Raw genomic sequence first — 24,706 nt, forward strand, 5'->3', positions numbered from 1 at the left:
GAGAGTGAGAGACACAGACAGTCAGACAGACAGACAGACAGACAGAGCAACAGAGAAAGGGAACCAAGCAGTGGACAGACAGACAGACAGAGACAGAGAAAGGGTACACACTGTCGTTGAGCTGTGAGGCCTGCTGGGGCCAGCTGAGTACAGGGACGGGGATGGAGGTCTCACTGACGCTCCCCTCCTGGCAACGCAGGGGTACTGACAGGGGTACTGACTCCAACAGGAGATGGGGGTTACTCTGCATAGTCTCCACTGGGGAATGGGGAGGGGAAGATAGAGAGATGGGCAAGAGGGAGACGGAGAGATGTGGAGAGGGGGGAGACACAGGGGAGAGAGATGGGGACAGGGGAGGCAGAAGAGACATGGGACAGAGAGGCAGAAATAAACGTATGTAATAGACTACAGACCAGTTCAATGCATAATAACTGCTGAGTCCTATAGGACGGCGCACAATTGGCCCAGCATCATCTGGGTTTGGGGAGAGTTTGGACGGGGTAGGCCACCATTGTAAAATAAGAATTTGTTCTTAACTGACTTGCCTAGTTAAATAAAGGTTTAATTTAAAAATAAAAAAAATAAGACTGACTGGACGGACGTAAAGCACAGTACATTATATCTGATAACACATGCACACAGATACGCTACCATGACAGCATATGGACATGGAAAGCAAACCACACAGCCAATTGAGTGCTTGCTTTTGGAGGAGAGACATAAATAAATACTTCTGGTGTGTGTATCTGTCCTCACCCAGCAGAGCCGAGTGTCCGTCCCCCAGAGGGAAGCGTTGGTATCGGGGGACACAGAAGGGGGGCAGCTGGTGAAACCTCTTCTCTAGAAGGGGCTCCAGGCGGGAGGCAGAGGGGTCCGCTGGATGAAACATGTTATATAGCTGCTGACAGGCCGGACGCAACGATGAGACTGGAGGGAGAGAGAGAAAGACTACCGTGGGATATGTGTCAAGAGCAACAGCAACCTTGGAGAAATCCTCTGCATTATCATTAACAGAAGACTCGTACATTTCATCAGTGAAAACAATGTACTGAGCAAAGGTCAAATTGGCTTTCAACCAAATTATCGTACGATAGACCACCCTCCACACCCTAATTGACAAACAAACAAACCAAAACAAAGGCAAAGTCTTCTCATGCTTTATTGATTTCAAAAAAGCTTTTGACTCAATTTGAGCATGAGGGTCTGCTATACAAGTTGATGGAAAGCAGTGTTGGGAGAAAAACATTCAACATTATAAAATCAATGTATACAGTGTGGGGTTAGAATTGGCAAAAAACACACATATTTCTTTCCATGGGCCGCGGGGGAGACAGGGATGCAGCTTGTCAGTCGGAAGTTTAAATACACTTAGGTTGGAGTTATTAAAACTAGTTTTTCAACCACTCCACAAATTTCTTGTTAACAAACTATAGTTTTGTCAAGTCGGTTAGGACATCTACTTTGTGCATGACACAAGTAATTTTTCCAACAATTGTTTACAGACAGATTATTTCACTTATAATTAACTGTATCACAATTCCAGTGGGTCAGAAGTTACAATACACTAATTTGACTGTGCCTTTAAACAGCTTGGAAAATTCCAGAAAATGAAGTCATGGCTTTAGAAGCTTCTGATAGGCTAATTGACATAATTTGAGTCAGTTGGAGGTGTACCTGTGGATGTATTTCAAGGCCTACCTTCAAACGCAGAGCCTATTTGTTTCCTAATGATCTGGTGCTTCTGTCCCCAACCAAGGAGGCCCTACAGCAGCACCTAGATCTTCTGCACAGATTTTGTCTGACCTGGGCCCTGAAAGTAAATCTCAGTAAGACAAAAATAATGGTGTTCCAAAAAAGGTCCAGTTGCCAGGACCACAAATACTAATTCCATCTAGACACCGTTGCCCTAGAGCACACAAAAAACTATACGTACATCGGCCTAAACATTAGTGCCAGAGGTCATTTCCACAAAGCTGTGAACGATCTGAAAGACAAGGTAAGAAGGACCTTCTACGCTATCAAAAGAACATCAAATTCGACATGCCAACTTCTTGAATCAGTTATAGAACCCATTGCCCTTTATGGTTGTGAGGTCTGGGGTCCGTCCGCTCATCAACCAATAATTAACCAAAATGGGGAAAAACACCAAATTGAGACTGCATGCAGAATTCTGCCAAAAAAATTGACAACGTAAAACACCAAACAATGCATGCAGAGCAGAATTAGGCCGATATCGGCTAATTATCAAAATCCAGAAAATACTTAAAATCTACAAGCACCTAAAAGGAAGTAATTCCCAAACCTTCCATAACAAAGCCATCACCTACAGAGAGATGAACCTGGAGAAGAGTCCCCTAAGCAAGCTGGTCCTGGGGATCTGTTCACAAACACAAACACACCCCACAGAGCCCCAGGACAGCAACACAATTAGACCCAACCAAATCATGAGAAAACAAAAAGATAATTGGAAAGAATGAACAAAAAAACTGAGCAAACTAGAATGCTATTTGCCCCCAAACAGAGAGTACACAGTGGCAGAATATCTGACCACTGTGACTGACCTAAAATTAAGGAAAGCATTGATTATGTACAGACTCAGTGAGCTTAGCCTTGCTATTGAGAGAGGCCGTCGTGGGCAGACATGGCTCTCAAGAGAAGACAGGCTATGTGCACACCACCAAAAAATGTTGGTGGAAACTGAGCTGCACTTCCTAACCTCCTGCCAAATGTATGACCATATTAGAGACACATATTTCCCTCAGATTACACAGACCCACAAAGAATTTGAAAGACAATCCAGTTTTGATAAACTCCCATATCTATTGGGTGAAATACCACAGTGTGCCATCACAGCAGCAAGATTTGTGACCTGTTGCCACAAGAAAAGAGCAACCAGTAAAGAATAAACACCATTGGGAAAACACAACCCTTATTTATTTTCCCTTTTGTACTTTAACTATTTGCATATCGTTACAACACTGTATATAGCCATAACATGACATTTGAAATGTCTCTATTCCTTTGAGTGTAATTTTTACTGTTAATTGTTTATTTAACTTTTATTTATTTTCTATTTCACTTGCTTTGGCAATTTAAACATATGTTTCCCATGCCAATAAAGCCCTTTGAATGGAATTGAATTGAGAGAAAGAGAGAGAGAGAGATGGGGAGAGAGAGAGCGATGAGGAAAAGAGCAGGGAAAAAGAACAACAGCCATCCAAGTTATTTCCAAAGCTCACATATTGAAAATCATTTGACCAAACAATGGCGGAACTAAGGACAACTTCAATCAAAGCTTCTTGTCTCAAGGGTCCAGAAGTGACACAGGCAACTGCTGATGAGTCATATCTCCGGAACTCTCTAGAACTCCATGGAACCCCTGAAGAATCTGTGTCACAGCCCCGTCTGTTTCCTCTGCTGCCTCTCAGCTCCTTCCTAAACCTCCTATTTATCTTAGTTCTTAATTTACTTTGGACCATGTTGTGTCTTAAATGTCACAGCTAATGGATGTCTGGCATCAGAGATGTAAAACATGACCTCTAATCTCTGAACTATGATGTGACCTCACTTAGCGATGTCCCAGCAGAGCCCGACCCCACAACTGCAGGAAACGTCACTCTCACCACACAGATGCTGAGTGGCTTAGTTTACAGATTCTCACTTATATGTTTAAATTGTTAGAACGTTAGATATGTTTGAATTGGATGAATGTTTGATATGTTTGAATTGGATGAATGTTTGAATTGGATGATTGTTTGATATGTTTAAATTGTCTGAATGTTTGATATGTTTAAATTGTCTGAATGTTTGATATGTTTGAATTGGATGATTGTTTGATATGTTTCAATTGGCTGAACGCAAAATCGAAGACTGCACACATGAATGCAATCATGAAAAGTGTAGACTTAGCAAATAGTCTATTTCTGCTTAAGCCAACTCCTTAAAAAGTCAACTCCATGTATGGCAAAGACTGTTGGCTGCAGCAGTAATATATTCACACCCAGGCTAGTGAGATCAACCACTGATGAAGGTGTCCCTCACCATCTATGGACGGCACCACAGTCTTCCTCAGTGCCAGCACCAGCCCCAGAGGTGAACCAAAGAGGAAGAAGTCTGCCACCTCGAAGTCCAGCCTCCCTCCCTCTAGCATGGTACTCCCGCTGGAGCGCCTCGAACCTGGGTCTGTTCTCAATACACTGCTGTGGAGACTGGAGAGACAGGGGGGGAGAGAGAGAGAGGGAACGAACGGCAAAAGAGTGGGGGGAAAATAAACGGTAGAAAAGTTAACATTTGATAACTGGTCGGTCAATGTAGCTATACCTTAAATGTGCGTGTGTGTCTGACCTGGACAGGAATGCCTGGTGGTGTTTGATGGTGTCTAGTTCGTAGGTGGAGGAGTCGCTGCGTTTGCGAGGCAGCATTCTCTTGGGGTCGTCAGGTCCTGAGCTGCGAGGGATGTCAATGTTACTGCGACTAAGATGGCGACTGCTCTCCAGAGTCGGAGAAGACGGAGAAGACAGAGAGACACTGTTTATTATGATGCCAGGGGAGAGGAGGTCTGTGTCCTGGAGAGACGGAGGACGAGGGGGAGAGAAAGAGAGGGAGAGGGGGAGAGAAAGAGAGGGAGAAGGGGAGAGAAAGAGAGGACGAGGGGGAGAGAAAGAGAGGGGGAGAGAGAGGGCACATTTAGTTAGTAGCTGTCAGATCTATGCTACAGATAGGCCCGGTTTCCCGGACAGAGATTAAGAGAGTTACATTGCAAGTGCTTTTTAGTCCTAGAGTAGCCCTGTGGGATGGAATTAAAGGAGATAGAGGTACCTGTACGCTGATGGTGCTGCCTCGTCTACTGCTGTTCTGGCTTTCTGAAACGATGACGTTACTGCTGCACAGCGCATCAAACCCTAGGATACCACCTACACAGTCCCCGATCACACACACCTACAGGAGGAGAGAACACACACCTTTAAATTGAGTACATACAGTATATAGAGTGAGCTCTGAAAGTATCGGGACAGTGACACGTTTCCTCAATGACGTTGAGGTTATCATGAATATTGATGAATGAGAAAGTTACAGACGCACAAACATCCTGCACCCAAGACATGATAACCTCTCACCATTAATATAAAGTAAAAGGGGAGGTTAGCATTTTTGGGGGGGTATGATATTTATGCCTCTGTAACTTTCTCACTCATCGTTATTGATGATTCATTCAGAACAATCCGTAATCATGGTATGACCCAAATTCATGTAGAAGTGTTTAGAAACATATTCTATTCTTATTTACAATAAAAGTGGCTCCAAAATGACACAATACATTATTTACCATTCATTTATATTAGGCATAAAATAATCTGAAACACAACCAAAACAAACAGCAAATGCATCCAACAAATACTAAACATTTGACTACTTTAATACACATATAAGTGAATTAGTCCCAATACTTTTGGGGGAGGACTATGTACAAAAAGTAATTTTTAAACGGATCACTCAATATGGATGAAAGTGCCCTCAAATGAAAGCTGACAGTTTGAACATTAACTGCACAGTCATTGTATCATTTCAATGCTGGAGTACAAATCCTAAACAAATATTTACCACGGTCCCAATACTTTCGGAGTTCACTGTATTGTATAATCAGCAAAAATCATAACCCCTAAACTTTGACCCCTGACTCCTGCACTGACCTGTCCGGAGAAGGATGCCCCTTCCAAGGACCTGATAAAGTCTCCATACACCTGATTGGCTCGTTGGATGACGGTTGCCACGGCGTCTTGGTACTGCGGAGCGGAAGTGGCCAATAGAGGCAGTGCAGCCAGAGGGATGTGGTCCTGACTGTTGGAAAGGCAGCCCTCATCAAAACTATAGGGACTGAGACTGGACCAGAGAGAGAGGAGCGAGGGTTAGAGTGTGTGTTTGTGTGTGTGCGTGTGCTCACTTGGAAACCTGTGTACTCACTTGGAAACCTGTGTACTCACTTGGAAACCTGTGAAAAGGCGTCGGCACACACCGCCGGGCAGGGGACCATGCGGATGGCAATGTGTCCTAGGGCTGCTGGGTAATGCACTCTCATCACTGTCTCAAATGCTCCACTCAGAGTGTTGACGTCAGCCTGCTTACTACTTGGCTCACCTGGGAGTAATTATGATAAAATACAAAATTGTTACATTGTCTTTACAATAATAAACAAAGTAAGAACACTGTTTAGTGTTTACTGTAACTGTTTAAGTGTTGTCCACTCTATAAATAAAGTTGTTATAGTGTATACCTGCTCCAGTGTCTAATATGTTACCCCCGTGAAGAACCAGAAGCAGAACGTGGATCTTGGAAGGCGTCAGACACTGCTGAGACGATCCATCCTACAGGATAAAGAGGAGGAGAGACGGTGGACACGGATTATTATTACTATTTTGTAGCTCAGTTGGTAGAGCATGCTGCTTGTAACGCCATGGTAGTGGGTTCTACTGTATGCACGCATGACTGTAAGTCACTTTGATAAATGTCATATAGAGTATATATGTGAAGGAGCACAATGAAGTAAACAATGGCATGGATTTTTAAAAGAAAAACTAAAACAACATATTTTCACAGCCTACAGCAATGTTCCCTGTAATTTTTTCCACCATTGAGCAAATTTTAGGTCTGATGAGTGCAAACTTCAACATTGTGGAAATTCTGTGCAACGTCTAGCGCGTTTTTACTGTGAACACTGAGGCTGTACCCACTTTAAGTTACTGTGAACACTGAGCCTGTACCCACTTTAAGTTACTGTGAACACTGAGCCTGTACCCACTTTAAGTTACTGTGAACACTGAGGCTGTACCCACTTTAAGTTACTGTGAACACTGAGGCTGTACCCACTTTAAGTTACTGTGAACACTGAGGCTGTACCCACTTTAAATTACTGTGAACACTGAGGCTGTACCCACTTTAAGTTACTGTGAACACTGAGGCTGTACCCACTTGAAGTTACTGTGAACACTGAGCCTGTACCCACTTTAAGTTACTGTGAACACTGAGCCTGTACCCACTTTAAGTTATTGTGAACACTGAGGCTGTACCCACTTTAAGTTACTGTGAACACTGAGCCTGTACCCACTTTAAGTTACTGTGAACACTGAGGCTGTACCCACTTTAAGTTACTGTGAACACTGAGGCTGTACCCACTTTAAGTTACTGTGAACACTGAGGCTGTACCCACTTTAAGTTACTGTGAACACTGAGGCTGTACCCACTTTAAGTTACTGTGAACACTGAGGCTGTACCCACTTTAAGTTACTGTGAACACTGAGGTTGTACCCACTTTAAAGTTACTGTGAACACTGAGCCTGTACCCACTTTAAGTTACTGTGAACAGTGAGGCTGTACCCACTTTAAGTTACTGTGAACACTGAGGCTGTACCCACTTTAAGTTACTGTGAACACTGAGGCTGTACCCACTTTAAGTTACTGTGAACACTGAGACTGTACCCACTTGAAGTTACTGTGAACACTGAGGCTGTACCCACTTGAAGTTACTGTGAACACTGAGGCTGTACCCACTTTAAGTTACTGTGAACACTGAGCCTGTACCCACTTGAAGTTACTGTGAACACTGAGGCTGTACCCACTTGAAGTTACTGTGAACACTGAGGCTGTACCCACTTTAAAGTACAGTACAGTACAGCAAGTAGGCTACCATAGCTATTTGATCATAATGTAAGCCTACCAGAGTGGCCTACCATCAAAAACAATGGAGAAAATGCATCCCGTAACATTTTAACGGCCGGATGTGATGCAGCCTGGGTTCTAATCAGGTACTGCAGTGACACCTCTTGCACTGTAATGCAGTGTCTTAGACCCCTGCGCCACTCGGGAGCCCATTCCATGAGACTTTTGAAAAAAACATGCAGGGCTTGACATTAACCTGTTTATCCACTTGTCCTTCAGACAAGGAGGTGACTGAAAATGTTGTGTTCGATGCAAGAAACCACTTTACAAAATAAAATGTGTCATTATTCCCATACCATTATTACAGAGAATCAGACAAATTATGCTACCCTCTGCCTATTGGCTACTTATTTTATTCAAGCCTATCTCAAAATACAACCCTGCCCCTTAAAGACAAAACAACTCTTTACCTGACACCTTGACTTTTTCCACATTTAATTACATTACAGCCTTATTCTAATATATATATTTTTTTACATTTCCCTCGTCAATCTACACACAATACCCCATAACGACAAAGCGAAAACAGGTTTTTAGAAATGTTAGCAAATTTATTACAAATAAAAAACAGAAATACCTTATTTGCATAAGTATTCAGACCCTTTGCTATGAGACTCAAAATTGGGCTCCATTGATCATCCTTGAGATGTTTCTACAACTTGATAGGAGTCCACCTGTGGTAAATTAAATTGATTGGACATGATTTGGAAAGGCACACACCTGTCTATATAAAGGTCCCACAGTTGACAGTGCATGTCAGAGAAAAAACTACGCCATGAGGTTGAAGGAATTCTCCGTAGAGCTCAGAGACAGGATTGTGTCGAGGCACAGACCTGTGGAGGGGTACCAAAACATTTCTGCAGCATTGAAGGTACCCAAGAACACAATGGTCTTCATCATTCTTAAATGGATGAAGTCTGGAACCACCAAGACTCTTCCTAGAGCTGGCCGTCCGGCCAAACTGAGCAATTGGGGGAGAAGGGCCTTGGTCAGCGAGGTGACCAAGAACCCTATGGTCACTCTGACAGAGCTCCAGTTCCTCTGTGGAGATGGGAGAACCTTCCAGAAGGACAACCATCTCTGCAGCACTCCACCAATCAGGACTTTATGGTAGTGGCCAGACAAAAGCCACTCCTCAGTAAAAGGCACATGACAGCATGATTGGAGTTTGCCAAAAGCCACCTAGAGGACTCTCAGACGATGAGAAACAAGATTCTCTGGCCTGATGAAACCAAGAATTAACTCTTTGGCCTGAACGCCAAGCATCACGTCTGGAGGAAACCTGGCACCATCCCAAGCATGGGGGTGGCAGCATCATGCTGTGGGATCTTTTTTTAGCAGCAGGGATTGGGAGACCAGTCAGGATCGAGGGGAAAGATGAACAGAGCAAAGTACAGAGAGATCCTTGATGAAAACCTGCTCCAGAGCACTCAGGACCTCAGACTGGGGCGAAGGTTCACCTTCCAACAAGACAATGACCCTAAGCACACAGCCAAGACAACGTAGGAGTGGCTTCGGGACAAGTCTCTGAATATCCGTGAGTTGCCCAGCCAGAGCCCGGACTTGAACCCAGCCGAACATCTCTGGAGAGACCTGAAAATAGCTGTGCAGTAACGCTCCCCATCAAACCTGACAAAGCTCGAGAGGATCTGCAGAGAAAAATGGGAGAAACTCCCCAAATACAGGTGTGCCAAGCTTGTAGCATCATACCCAAGAAGACTCAAAGCTACAATCGCTGCCAAAGGTGCTTCAACATAGTACTGGGTAAAGGGTCTGTGTACAAATGTGTATTTATGTAAATGTAATATTTCCGTTTATTATTTTTAATACATTTGCAAACATTTCTAAAAGCCTGTTTTCAATTTGTCATTATGGGGTATTGTGTGTAGAATGATGAGAAAAAACGATTTAATCGATTTTAGAATAAAACTGTAACGTAATAAAATGTGGAAAAAGTCAAGGGGTCTTGTCACGTTCCTGACCTGTTTTCTGTTAGTTTGTGTATGTGTTAGCTGGTCAGGACGTGAGTTTGGGTGGGCAGTCTATGTTTTCTGTTTCTATGTTGGTTTAAGGGTGACCTGATATGGCTCTCAATTAGAGGTAGGTGGTTTTCATTTCCTCTGATTGAGAGCCATATTAAGGTAGGTGTTTTCACACTGTTTGTTTGTGGGTGGTTGTCTCCTGTGTCAGTATGTATGTTCGTGCCACACGGGACTGTAGCGTTTGTTTGTAGTCGTGTACCTGTTCGTGCGTTCTTCACGTTATATGTAAGTTCGTGTCCAGGTCTGTTTTCATCGTTTATTTGTTTTGTAGTTGATTCAAGTATAGTTCGTTTTCTGTCTACGTCGTGTTTGTTGTTTTGTCGTGTCTTAAATAAATCATGTCATCATACCTCGCTGCACATTGGTCTTCAGATCCCTCTCTCCTCTCCTCGTCTGAGGAGGAGGAGGATTTAGAGTATCGTTACAGGTCTGAACACTTTCCGAATGCACTGTACCCGTTTTGTGCTCTTGAAGGAAGCAATCCTTATCTCAGTTCACTGGTCACGATGGCAACACCCACCCGTAGCACGCGCTCCAGCAGGTGTATCTCACTGATCATCCCTAAAGCCAAAACCTCATTTGGACACCTTTCCTTCCAGTTCTCTGCTGCCTGTGACTGGAACGAATTGCAAAAATCTCTGAAGTTGGAGACTTTTATCTCCCTCAACAACTTTAAACATCTGCTATCCGAGCAGCTAACCGATCGCTGCAGCTGTACATAGTCCATCGGTATATAGCCCACCCAATTTACCTACCTCACCCCCATACTGCTTTTATTTATTTACTTTCTGCTCTTTTGCACACCAGTATCTCTACTTGCACATGATCATCTGATGATTTATCACTCCAGTGTTAATCTGCTAAATTGTAATTATTTGATTTATTGCCTACCTCCTCATGCCTTTTGCACACATTGTATATAGATTCTCTTTTTTTCTACTATGTTATTGACTTGTTTATTGTTTACTCCATGTGTAACTCTTTGTTGTTGTCTGTTCACACTGCTATGCTTTATCTTGGCCAGGTCGCAGTTGCAAATGAGAACTTGTTCTCAACTAGCCTACCTGGTTAAATAAAGGTGAAATAAATGAAAATAAATTAAATTTAAAAAATCGCCTGGGGCGGCAGGTAGCCTAGTGGTTAGAGCATTGGTCCAGTAACCGAAAGGTTGCAAGATTGAATCCCTGAGCTGACAAGGTAAAAATCTGTCATTCTGCCCCTGAACAAGGCAGTTAACCCACTGTTCCTAGGCTGTCATTGTAAATAAGAATGTGTTCTTAACCGACTTGCCTAGTTAAATAAATGTTAACTTCTTGAGGTCAGAGGGCAGCTTTTACACTTTCTGGAAAAATAGCATGCCAAACTTCAACTGCTTGCTACTCTTCCCCAGAATATAAGATATACATATTATTAGTAGATTGGGATAGAAAACACTCTGAAGTTTCTAAAACTGTTTGAATCATGTCTGTGAGAATAACAGAACTTATGAAGCAGGCAAAATCCTGAGGACAAACCATTCAGAATTTGTATTTTTTTGATGTCACTGTCTTTTCAATTAATTTTTTAGAGACACCAGATTTCTAATGGACTTGCTTGCAGTTCCTACCGCTTCCACTGGATGTCACCAGTCCTTGGAAATCGGTTGAGGTTATTCCTTTGTGTAGTGAAGAAGTAGGGCTATCGTAAATGAGGGTCACATGAAGTACATTTTTGGAGAGAGTCACGTTGTCACGTTCCTGACCTGTTTTCTGTTGTTTTTGTATGTGTTTAGTTGGTCAGGGCGTGAGTTGGGGTGGGCATTCTATGTTATGTGTTTCTATGTTGGGTTAAATGTGTTGCCTGATATGGTTCTCAATTAGAGGCAGGTGTTTGACGTTTCCTCTGATTGAGAACCATATTAAGGTAGGCTGTTCTCACTGTTTGTTTGTGGGTGATTGTTCCTGTGTCTGTGTCTGTTGCACCACACGGGACTGTTTCGTTTGTTCGTTCGTTTGGCTAGTCTTTCCTGTTCGTGCGTTCTTCGTGTCTATATGTAAGTTCTCAAGTTCAGGTCTGTCTACGTCGTTTGTTGTTTTGTAGTTTGTGTAAGAGTTTTCGTGTTTCGTCTTTCTTAAATAAATATCTATTATGTCTGCATACAACGCTGCGTTTTGGTCCGACCCTTACTCCTCCTCCTCATCCGAGGAGGAGGCAATAGACAGCCGTTACACACGTTATGAAAAAAGTTGCGTATTGAACACAGATCCTGCCCCAGAGAAGTTAATAAAGAAATCAGTCCCCTATTGCTCACTACAAATTATATAAACTCAGCAAAAAAAGAAACATCCCTTTTTCAGGACCTTGTCTTTCAAAGATAATTTGTAAAAATCCAAATAACTTCACAGATCTTCATTATAAAGGGTTTAAACGCTGTCTCCAATGCTTGTTCAATGAACTATAAACAATTAATGAACATGCACCCGTGGAATGGTCGTTAAGACACTAACAGCACCAGCCATACTGCTCGTTCTGTGCGTGATTTCCTGCAAGACAGGAATGTCAGTGTTCTGCCATGGCCAGCGAAGAGCCCGGATCTCAATCCCATTGAGCACGTCTGGGACCTGTTAGATCAAGGGGTGAGGGCTAGGCCTATTCCCCTCAGAAATGTCCGGGAACTTGCAGGTGCCTTGGTGGAAGAGTGGGGTAACATCTCACAGCAAGAACTGGCAAATCTGGTGTAGTCCATGAGGAGGAGATGCACTGCAGTACTTAATGCAGCTGGTGGCCACACCAGATACTGACTGTTACCTTTGATGTTGACCCACCCTTTGTTCAGGGACACATTATTGTCACGACTTCCACCGAAGTCGTTTCCTCTCCTTGTTCGGGCGGCGTCACCGGTCTTCTAGCCATCGTCGATCCACTTTTCATTTTCCATTTGTTTTGCCTTGTTTTCCTACACACCTGGTTTCCATTTCCCTCATTAATTGTTGTGTATTTAACCCTCTGTTCCCCCCATGTCTCTGTGTGGAATTGTTTGTTGTAAGTGTTTGTGCATATGTTTACTGGTGCTCGTCGGGTTTTGTACCCATATCCTGTTGTATTTTTATGCCGTTGGGTTTTGGATTAAACTGCTCCGGCTACTACCTAGTTCTGCTCTCCTGCGTCTGACTTCCCTGCCACCAGTTATGCACCCCTTTACAATTATTAAATTTCTGTTAGTCACGTCTGTGGAACTTGTTCCGTTTATGTCTCAGTTTTTGAATCTTGTTATGTTGATACAAATATTTACACATGTTAAGTTTGCTGAAAATAAACGCAGTTGACAGTGAGAGAATGTTTCTTTTTTTATTGAGTTTATAACTGGGCTAATAACTCACTAACTAGCAAAGGATATGAACAACATTTTCACACGTGGCTACATGCAGCTCTTACTTTACACTCAAAACAAGCGCATCTACTCACGACCACAGCTGCAAACACAGTCCAATTCAAAGTAAATGGCACAGATCCATTTATGGCAATGGTCTATTTGCATATAGGCCTATTGCAGCTCTGATTGGTTGTGCCAAACCGGTCTGTGTAGAGTATGGGCTGAGTCATGCGCAATAGAATCCTACTCCAATGTGTTCTGCCTACAACAAAATCTCTATCATGTTTCGGTATGTTTTATTGAAAGTGGCTAATATTGTGTTGATTCGATCACAATTGCCATAGTAAAGGGAAAGTTGATAGTTTCAAATAACTGGGAAAACTCTACAAAGTTGAGTGAAGTTCAATCTCGTGCTTGTCTCTGTTGGCTGATATTTATTTTGCGCCCTGCACGCCAGTCTCTGGGCTACTGAGCACCCGCACACTGGCGCAGGTTAGAGGGAACATTGGCCTACAGCATGATCTGAGTCACCTAACACAACACCCTACACGAACAAAAATATCCAGTTGTAACTTACTGGCAGCCATTTACCTGCAATTTACTGTATAAAAAAGTACAGTATGTTACCGTAATTTCCAAAGAAACTTTGGTTTAACAGTTGACAGTAACTTACAAGTAACTGGATGCCAGTAAGTTACCATAAACACAACAGGATTTGTTTTACCTTGTACTACTGGGAACCTACTCACACCACAGGACATTGGAGTTCTAAAGGCTACCTCTGAACCTCAGTGCACTGCGGCCGGGGCTAGGGGTCAGAGGTTAAAGGTCAGACTTACAGCTGGTCGTCTGTGGGACCTGACAGTGGAACGACGTCTCCGTTTACTAGAGACGTGACGCTGGACACAGAAAGGATAACACACTGAGATGATGTGTGTGTGTGTGTGTGTATGTATGTGTGTGTGTGTGTGTGTGTGTGTGTGTGTGTGTGTGTGTGTGTGTGTGTGTGTGTGTGTGTGTGTGTGTGTGTGTGTGTGTGTGTGTCTGTGTGTGTGTGTGTGTGTGTGTGTGTGTGTGTGCCTGTGTGTCTGTGTGCATTTGTGTGTGTCTGTGTGCATTTGTGTGTGTCTGTGTGTCTGTGTATATTTGTGTGTGTCTGTGTGTGCCTGTGTGTCTGTGTATATTTGTGTGTGTGTGTGTGTCTGTGTATATTTGTGTGTGTGTGTGTGTGTGCCTATGTGGTGTCTACGTGTCTGTATCAGAGAGACGTGCCGCTGAACACAAAGCGCAACAACAAACATTCATATAATATGTGTGTGTGTGATCCCCAGAGACGCTGTGATGTTCTCTCTCCTCCTGGGATCAGCTTCAGACAACTTTACCAAGTCAACTGTTACAGTATCAAAGACGTACAGTTCAACTGCAAACATTGCTGTTAATGTATTGTTAAGAAATGCTGTTAAGAACTTGTGATTCTACAGTAAATAATCCTCTGTGAGAATCTCATGTCGTAGTTTACCAGGTCTGTGAGAACCTCACAATGATGTTTACTCTTGTCTGTGATGGATTCTGGGTACTAACTCCTAAACTTGGGATAGGGTTCATTATCAGGTATCCTATTGAAATATTGAGTGCTTAGGTTTAGAGGGGCTACACCAGAAGTGAATGATTATCTGTAGGAGGAAGGTATATAGTGTGTGTTATTAAGCTTGGAATGTACTGAGTGTAGGGAAAGCGATCACGTGGCAGGCATTGATAAGGGGAGAGAGCCATGGATTAGTGATGAAGGGGGTCGAGGTCAGGTCAGGTCACGTTAAGGGAGAAGAAAAAGTGTATTGCCCGTATCAAGTAGTTTCCTGTCTAGCAATTAGCGAGAAGGAGGAGACTCCACCCAAAGTGGGGTACATATACTACCACTATGGGAATAATAAACTTGGTTTAAGCTTTCACAGTGTGCGTTGAGTTCTTAATCTAATAATTAGAAACTAACATCTCTGAGAACCTGATGTTGTTGTTTACCAGGTCTGTGAGAACCTCATGAATACTCTCATACAGTCTTCATACTGTAGCTACAGTGGAAGCATACCTCAATCAGTCGTTCCTCACTACTGGTTACTGTATAGTCTTCACCCGACTTCTGATACAGGCTCTCTGTAAATACACACACACACACACACACAGACAGACACACACAGACAGACACGAAGACAAACACATGTGAAAACACACACACACACCATTAAGTTTCATTAAACAAATGAACTTCCTGAAGGACGAGATTGGATATGAAGATCTGGAATCTAAATGAGGAACGGAACGTGTGTGTGTGCTCCTACCCTGGCCTTCGTCTGTCTCTGTAGTCTCTATCTTGTCCATCAGGTCATTGGAACTCCACTTGTTCATCTCCTTGGCATGTAATAACATCTCCTCATCTCCAGAGAAGTCCTCTGAAGAGACAGACACAGCATAACATCAGCATAACATCCGTATAACGTCAGTATAACATCAGCATGACATCAGCATAACATCGGCATAACATCAGCATAACATCAGCATAACATCAGTATAACATCAGCATAACATCGGCATAACATCAGTATAACATCAACATAACATCAGTATAAGCCAGCAGCATACCACCCTGCATACCACTGCTGGCTTGCTTCTGAAGCTAAGCAGGGTTGGTCCTGGTCAGTCCCTGGATGGGAGACCAGATGCTGCTGGAAGTGGTGTTGGAGGGCCAGTAGGAGGCACTCTTTCCTCTGGTCTAAAAAATATCCCAATGCCCCAGGGCAGTGATTGGGGACACTGCCCTGTGTAGGGTGCCGTCTTTCGGATGGGACGTTAAATGGGTGTCCTGACTCTCTGAGGTCATTAAAGATCCCATGGCACTTATCGTAAGAGTAGGGGTGTTAACCCCGGTGTCCTGGCTAAATTCCCAATCTGGCCCTCAAACCATCATGGTCACCTAATAATCCCCAGTTTACAATTGGCTCATTCATCCCCCTCCTCTCCCCTGTAACTATTCCCCAGGTCGTTGCTGCAAATGAGAACGTGTTCTCAGTCAACTTACCTGGTAAAATAACGGTAAAATAAATTTAAAAATAAACAAAAAAATAACATCGGCATAGCATCAGCATAACATCAGCGTTACATCAGCGTTACATCAGTTCAACAACAGTTCATCATTAGCATATCAGCATAACATCAGCATAACATCAGTTCATCATTAGCATATCAGCATAACATCAGTATAACATCAGCATAACATCAGTTCAACAACAGTTCAACATCAGTTCAACAACAGTTCAACATTAGCATATCAGCATAACATCAGTAACAGTTGTCGTTGTAATAACAGTAATATAACAACATTTAATGACATGGAATAACATTTAATAATGGAATAAGATATCTTCGTTGTCAGACAAATCTTCTGATGAGATAGATATAACATCAGTAAGAGCTGATAGTAGTTACTGTAGTCACTGTAATAACTGTTTGTAATAACATGTAATAGCATACCGGGAGCATCAAAGAACTCGTCGTCAGTGCTGTCCTCTGAGTCACGAGCGATACTCTGCATCCGCCACTCTGAAATGTTCTGGTTCACAGGACTTCCTGTGTGTGTGGGTGGGGGGGGGGGAGAGAGAGAGAGAGAGAGAGAGAGAGAGAGAGAGAGAGAGAGAGAGAGAGAGAGAGAGAGAGAGAGAGAGAGAAGAAGAAGAATTATCTATCCAAAATGGAGATGTATGGGTAAACCACTTCTCCAATCTTTTTGGCTCTATAACAAAGAATAAAGAGCAAAAACATATACATGATCAAATACAAATCCTAGAATCAACTATTAAAGACTACCAGAACTCACTGGATTCTCCAATTACCTTGAATGAGTTACAGGACAAAATAAAAACCCTCCAACCCAAAAAAGCCTGTGGTGTTGATGGTATCCTTAATGAAATGATCAAATATACAGACAACAAATTCCAATTGGCTATACTAAAACTCTTTAACATCGTCCTTAGCTCTGGCATCTTCCCCAATATTTGGAACCAAGGACTGATCACCCCAATCCACAAAAGTGGAGACAAATTTGACCCCAATAACTACCGTGGAAAATGCGTCAACAGTAACCTTGGTAAAATACTCTGCATTATCATTAACAGCAGACTCGTACATTTCCTCAATGAACACAATGTACTGAGCAAATGTCAAATTGGCTTTTTACCAAATTACCGTACAACAGACCATGTATTCACCCTACAAACCCTAATTGACAACCAAACAAACCAAAACAAAGGCAAAGTCTTCTCATGCTTTGTTGATTTCAAAAAAGCCTTCGACTCAATTTGGCATGAGGGTCTGCTATACAAATTGATGGAAAGTGGTGTTGGGGGTAAAACATGCGACATTATAAAATCCATGTACACAAACAACAAGTGTGCGGTTAAAATTGGCAAAAAACACACACATTTCTTCACACAGGGTCATGGGGTGAGACAGGGATGCAGCTTAAGCCCCACCCTCTTCAACATATATATCAACGAATTGGCGCGGGCACTAGAACAGTCTGCAGCACCCGGTCTCACCCTACTAGAATCCGAAGTCAAATGTCTACTGTTTGCTGATGATCTGGTGCTTCTGTCACCAACCAAGGAGGGCCTACAGCAGCACCTAGATCTTCTGCACAGATTCTGTCAGACCTGGGCCCTGAAAGTAAATCTCAGTAAGACCAAAATAATGGTGTTCCAAAAAAGGTCCAGTCGCCAGGACCACAAATTCCATCTAGACACCGTTGCCCTAGAGCACACAAAAAACTATACATACCTCGGCCTAAACATCAGCGCCACAGGTAACTTCCACAAAGCTGTGAACGATCTGAGAGACAAGGCAAGAAGGGCATTCTATGCCATCAAAAGGAACATAAATTTCAACATACCAATTAGGATCTGGCTAAAAATACTTGAATCTGTCATAGAGCCCATTGCCCTTTATGGTTGTGAGGTCTGGGGTCCGCTCACCAACCAAGATTTCACAAAATGGGACAAACACCAAATTGAGACTCTGCATGCAGAATTCTGCAAAAATATCCTCCGTGTTCAACGTAGAACACCAAATAATGCATGCAGAGCAGAATTAGGCCGATACCCACTAATTATCAAAATCCAGAAAAGAGCCGTTAAATTCTACAACCACCTAAAAGGAAGCGATTCCCAAACCTTGCATAACAAAGCCATCACCTACAGAGAGATGAACCTGGAGAAGAGTCCCCTAAGCAAGCTGGTCCTAGGGCTCTGTTCACAAACACAAACACACCCCACAGAGCCCCAGGACAACAGCACAATTAGACCCAACCAAATCATGAGAAAACAAAAAGATAATTACTTGACACATTGGAAAGAATTAACAAAAAAACTGAGCAAACTAGAATGCTATTTGGCCCTAAACAGAGAGTACACAGTGGCAGAATACCTGACCACTGTGACTGACCCAAACGTAAGGAAAGCTTTGACTATGTACAGACTCAGTGAGCATAGCCTTGCTATTGAGAAAGGCCGCCGTAGGCAGACATGGCTCTCAAAAGAAGACAGGCTATGTGCACACTGCCCACAAAATGAGGTGGAAACTGAGCTGCACTTTCTAACCTCCTGCCCAATGTATGACCATATTAGAGACACATATTTCCCTCAGATTACACAGATCCACAAAGAATTCGAAAACAAATCCAATTTTGATAAACTCCCATATCTACTGGGTGAAATTCCACAGTGTGCCATCACAGCAGCAAGATTTGTGACCTGTTGTCACAAGAAAAGGGCAACCAGGGAAGAACAAACAGCATTGTAAATACAACCCATATTTATGCCTATTTATTTAAACCTGTGTGCTTTAACCATTCGTACATTGCTACAACACTGTATATATATATAATATGACATTTGTAATGTCTTTATTGTTTTGAAACTTCTGTATGTGTAATGTTTACTGTTCATTTGTATTGTTTGTTTCACTTTTGTGTATTGCTACCTCACTTGCTTTGGCAATGTTAACACATGTTTCCCATGCCAATAAAGCCCCTTGAATTGAATTGAATTGAATTGAAATTGAGAGAGAGAGAGAGAGAGAGAGAGAGAGAGAGAGAGAGAGAGCGAGAGAGAGAGAGCGAGAGAGAGAGAGATATAGATAGATAGATAGATAGATAGATAGATAGATAGATAGATAGATAGATAGATAGATAGATGACTAATCTTTGTATCTGTGCCATTATAGCGTCTGTGACAGCATGGGCAGCGCCATTGAGGCCATCTCCATTTTAAAGTAGTCAATTATCTTCTTCATGATTAGCTGATCCCTCCTGATGACCCGGTTGGACATGACTCCAACAGGGTCACCAGGAGGGAGCAGCCAATGAAGTTGGAAGTCCCACCCAGTTGATTACATTAAAATGGTGGAAGCCCTCAATGTTGCTGCCGATGCTAACACAGCCTTTTGGCCACTAGAGGCCTCTATCATTCTCTATGGTGAGGGCACAATTCTCTCATGTTTTTGGGGTCAAGTTAAACTCCTGCTAGGGAAACGTCTTGTAGTGTAGCAGTGATGTTTATAAGCTCCACCTTGCCCACTTAAAAAGTGTCTAGGGTCTAGGGTCTTGATTTGAGATTTGTAAAGTTAAAGGCTTTTCCCACTCACCTCCTCTCTTCGAGGATCTGTTAGACGACCTAGACGAAGTTGACCACTGCTTGGTGAGCTCTCCACGCGTCTGTAATGTATCTCCCAGCCCTGCCCCTCCTCCCTCCACCTCTCCCCCGTCCCGCAGGGCCCCCTCCAAGTCCCGGTCGGGCGTGACGGGGGTCCTGTTGGACTCTGCTGCCCCCTCCTCGGTGTCACTAAGGCTGTACTGGGCCATCTTCGTGGCCAGGGCTAGCTGGGTCTCCAGCTCCAGCTGTCTGATGTCCTCTATGGTCAGACCGTACCACTCATCTTGCCAGCACCACGCCTGCCGGTGGGCACGCACCATCACCTTACGCAGGCCTGCAGGGAGGAGAGGACAGGTTAGTATCATAACTAACTAACTCATTACTTAACTAACTAATGAACTAACTAATCATCCATCACCTTAAGCAGGCCTGCAGGGAGGAGAGGACAGGTTAGTATCATAACTAACTAACTCATTACTTAACTAACTAATGAACTAACTAATCATCCATCACCTTAAGCAGGCCTGCAGGGAGGAGAGGACCGGTTAGTATCATAACTAACTAACTAATTAACTAACTAACTAATGAACTAACTAATCATTCATCACCTTACGCAGGCCTGCAGGGAGGAGAGGACAGGTTAGTATCATAACTAACTAACTAATTAACTAACTAATCATCCATCACCTTACGCAGGCCTGCAGGGAGGAGAGGACAGGTTAGTATCATCAGTAACTAATTAACAAACTAACGAATTAACTAACAAATCATCCATCACCTTACGCAGGCCTGCAGAGAGAAGAGGACAGGTTAGTATTATAACTACCTAACTAACTAACTAATTAACTAACTAACTAATTAACTAACTAACTAACACATCATCACCTTACGCAGGCCTGCAGGGAGGAGAGGACAGGTTAGTATCATAACTAACTAATTAACTAACTAACTAATTAACTAACTAACACATCATCACCTTACACAGGCCTGCAGGGAGGAGAGGACAGGTTAGTATCATAACTAACTAACTAACACATCATCACCTTACACAGGCCTGCAGGGAGGAGAGGACAGGTTAGTATCATAACTAACTAATTAACTAACTAACTAATTAACTAACACATCATCATCACCTTACGCAGGCCTGCAGGGAGGAGAGGACAGGTTAGTATCATAACTGACTAATTAACTAACTAACTAATTAACTAACTAACACATCATCACCGTACGCAGGCCTGCAGGGAGGAGAGGACAGGTTAGTATCATAACTAACTAACTAACTAACTAACTAACACATCATCACCTTACACAGGCCTGCAGGGAGGAGAGGACAGGTTAGTATCATAACTAACTAACTAACACATCATCACCTTACGCAGGCCTGCAGGGAGGAGAGGACAGGTTAGTATCATAACTAACTAACTAACTAACTAACACATCATCACCTTACACAGGCCTGCAGGGAGGAGAGGACAGGTTAGTATCATAACAACTAACTAACTAACTAACACATCATCACCTTACACAGGCCTGCAGGGAGGAGAGGACAGGTTAGTATCATAACTAACTAACTAACTAACTAACTAACACATCATCACCTTATGCAGGCCTGCAGGGAGGAGAGGACAGGTTAGTATCATAACTAACTAATTAACAAACTAACTAATGAACTAACTAATCATCCTTCACCCTACGCAGGCCTGCAGGGAGGAGAGGACAGGTTAGTATCATAACTAACTAATTAACTAACTAACACATCATCACCTTACGCAGGCCTGCAGGGAGGAGAGGACAGGTTAGTATCATAACTAACTAATTAACTAACTAACACATCATCACCTTACACAGGCCTGCAGGGAGGAGAGGACAGGTTAGTATCATAACTAACTAACTAACACATCATCACCTTACACAGGCCTGCAGGGAGGAGAGGACAGGTTAGTATCATAACTAACTAACTAATTAACTAACTAATCATCCATCACCTTACGCAGGCCTGCAGGGAGGAGAGGACAGGTTAGTATCATAACTAACTAATAAACTAACTAACTAATTAACTAACTATTCATCCATCACCTTACGCAGGCCTGCAGGGAGGAGAGGACAGGTTAGTATCATAACTAACTAACTAATTAACTAACTAACACATCATCACCTTACGCAGGCCTGCAGGGAGGAGAGGACAGGTTAGTATCATAACTAACTAACTAACTAACACATCATCACCTTACGCAGGCCTGCAGGGAGGAGAGGACAGGTTAGTATCATAACTAACTAATTAACTAACTAACACATCATCACCTTACGCAGGCCTGCAGGGAGGAGAGGACAGGTTAGTATCATAACTAACTAATTAACTAACTAACACATCATCACCTTACGCAGGCCTGCAGGGAGGAGAGGACAGGTTAGTATCATAACTAACTAATTAACTAACTAACACATCATCACCTTACGCAGGCCTGCAGGGAGGAGAGGACAGGTTAGTATCATAACTAACTAATTAACTAACTAACACATCATCACCTTACGCAGGCCTGCAGGGAGGAGAGGACAGGTTAGTATCATAACTAACTAATTAACTAACTAACACATCATCACCATACGCAGGCCTGCAGGGAGGAGAGGACAGGTTAGTATCATAACTAACTAATTAACACATCATCACCTTACACAGGCCTGCAGGGAGGAGAGGACAGGTTAGTATCATAACTAACTAACTAATTAACTAACACTGCTGACATCCGGTTTGGGGCGAGCGGTCGCATTTGCATTCGCTCTGCATTCGCTCTGCAGGTAGTATAACTTTTATAACTTTTCATTACATTTCATTATAGTACAACGATTTAATTTGTCCAACCTTAGCAATTTCTTCTTAACTAGCTACATAGCCGTCTGTGTATCAAAGATAACTGCGTAATTATCGTATTTCGTCGTCTCGTTGTCCACTGCTATCTGCCCAGCAGCTAGCTAACGTCCACCGTCTACCGAATAGTAGTATAACTTTTCATTACATTTCATTATAGTACAACGGTCTGATTTTCATTTTCATTACAGTACAACGGTTTGATTTGTTTGATCTTAGCTAGCTACATAGCCGTCTTTTATCAAACATAATTGCGTCGTTATTGAGGTTCGCTAGCGAGCTATTTTCGTTCGAAATTAACGCAACGTAGCCATCACTGCTAGCTAGCCAGCTTGCCACCGAAGAGCATTGTAGAAACGATTACAATACAACGGAACGACTTGTTTTGTGTAGTGTTAGCTAGCTACATAGTTTTCTTTGCTAGCTTTGTATCTAAGATAATTGTGTAACTTTGAGTAATTATCGGTTAGCTAGCCAGCTAGTTTCGCCTGCCGCGCTGCTGTCCTCCTACCTAGCCAACACTGCTAGCTAACACTGCTAGCTAGCCAACTTCTACCGAATAGCAGCACTGTAGAAACTTACATTACAACGGAACGACTTGATTAGCGTAGTGTTAGCTAGTTGTCTTTGCTGTCCTTGTATCCATGATAATTGTGTAGTTTAGAGAAATTTAGAGAAATTGTCGAGGTCACCTAGCCAGCTTCACTTTCAACAACGCAGCCACTGCTAGCCAGGCTACTTCACCAGCCAGCAGTACTATATCATTTTAGTCAATCAGATCTTTTATTTTACTTTTATTTTTTGCAACGTAAGCTTAACTTTCTGAACATTCGAGACGTGTAGCCCACTTGTCATTCTAATCTCCTTTGCTTTAGCGTAGCCTCTTCTGTAGCCTGTCAACTATGTGTCTGTCTATCCCTGTTCTCTCCTCTCTGCACAGACCATACAAACGCTTCACACCGCGTGGCCGCGCCCACCCTAACCTGGTGGTCCCAGCCCGCACGACCCACGTGGAGTTCCAGGTCTCTGGTAGCCTCTGGAACTGACGATCCGCGGCCAACAAGGCAGAGCTCATCTCAGCCTATGCGTCCCTCCAGTCCCTCGACTTCTTGGCACTGACGGAAACATGGCTCACCACAGATAACACTGCTACTCCTACTGCTCTCTCTTCGTCTGCCCACGTGTTCTCGCACACCCCGAGAGCTTCTGGTCAGCGGGGTGGTGGCACCGGGATCCTCATCTCTCCCAAGTGGTCATTCTCTCTTTCTCCCCTTACCCATCTGTCTATCGCCTCCTTTGAATTCCATGCTGTCACAGTTACCAGCCATTTCAAGCTTAACATCCTTATCATTTATCGCCCTCCAGGTTCCCTTGGAGAGTTCATCAATGAGCTTGATGCCTTGATAAGCTCCTTTCCTGAGGACGGCTCACCTCTCACAGTTCTGGGTGACTTTAACCTCCCCATGTCTACCTTTGACTCATTCCTCTCTGCCTCCTTCTTTCCACTCCTCTCCTCTTTTGACCTCACCCTCTCACCTTCCCCCCCTACTCACAAGGCAGGCAATACGCTTGACCTCATCTTTACTAGATGCTGTTCTTCCACTAACCTCATTGCAACTCCCCTCCAAGTCTCCGACCACTACCTTGTATCCTTTTCCCTCTCGCTCTCATCCAACACTTCCCGCACTGCCCCTACTCGGATGGTATCGCGCCGTCCCAACCTTCGCTCTCTCTCCCCCGCTACTCTCTCCTCTTCCATCCTATCATCTCTTCCCTCTGCCCAAACCTTCTCCAACCTATCTCCTGATTCTGCCTCCTCAACCCTCCTCTCCTCCCTTTCTGCATCCTTCGACTCTCTATGTCCCCTATCCTCCAGGCCGGCCCGGTCCTCCCCTCCCGCTCCGTGGCTCGACGACTCATTGCGAGCTCACAGAACAGGGCTCCGGGCAGCCGAGCGGAAATGGAGGAAAACTCGCCTCCCTGCGGACCTGGCATCCTTTCACTCCCTCCTCTCTACATTTTCCTCTTCTGTCTC

General features: G+C 43.4%; 1 protein-coding gene across 1 annotated transcript in view; it reads right to left on the minus strand.

Moving 5' to 3' along the window:
- LOC129833613 (membrane-associated phosphatidylinositol transfer protein 2-like) overlaps nt 1–20,170 on the minus strand; it is a 31,579-nt gene extending 11,409 nt beyond the window's left edge. Inside the window, exons 1-12 of the mRNA XM_055898310.1 lie at nt 19,798–20,170; nt 16,633–16,728; nt 15,444–15,554; nt 15,194–15,258; nt 6,272–6,362; nt 5,982–6,135; nt 5,691–5,880; nt 4,819–4,938; nt 4,345–4,565; nt 4,042–4,208; nt 757–927; nt 112–258 (exon numbers count right to left, since the gene is read on the minus strand). Coding sequence (XP_055754285.1) covers nt 112–258; nt 757–927; nt 4,042–4,208; nt 4,345–4,565; nt 4,819–4,938; nt 5,691–5,880; nt 5,982–6,135; nt 6,272–6,362; nt 15,194–15,258; nt 15,444–15,554; nt 16,633–16,728; nt 19,798–20,170 — 1,906 coding nt within the window. The remainder of the gene's footprint in view (nt 1–111; nt 259–756; nt 928–4,041; nt 4,209–4,344; nt 4,566–4,818; nt 4,939–5,690; nt 5,881–5,981; nt 6,136–6,271; nt 6,363–15,193; nt 15,259–15,443; nt 15,555–16,632; nt 16,729–19,797) is intronic.
- Nucleotides 20,171–24,706: the final 4,536 nt, after the last annotated feature.

This window comes from Salvelinus fontinalis, chromosome 2 (assembly GCF_029448725.1).
Source record: "Salvelinus fontinalis isolate EN_2023a chromosome 2, ASM2944872v1, whole genome shotgun sequence".
Taxonomy (NCBI): Eukaryota; Metazoa; Chordata; class Actinopteri; order Salmoniformes; family Salmonidae; genus Salvelinus; species Salvelinus fontinalis.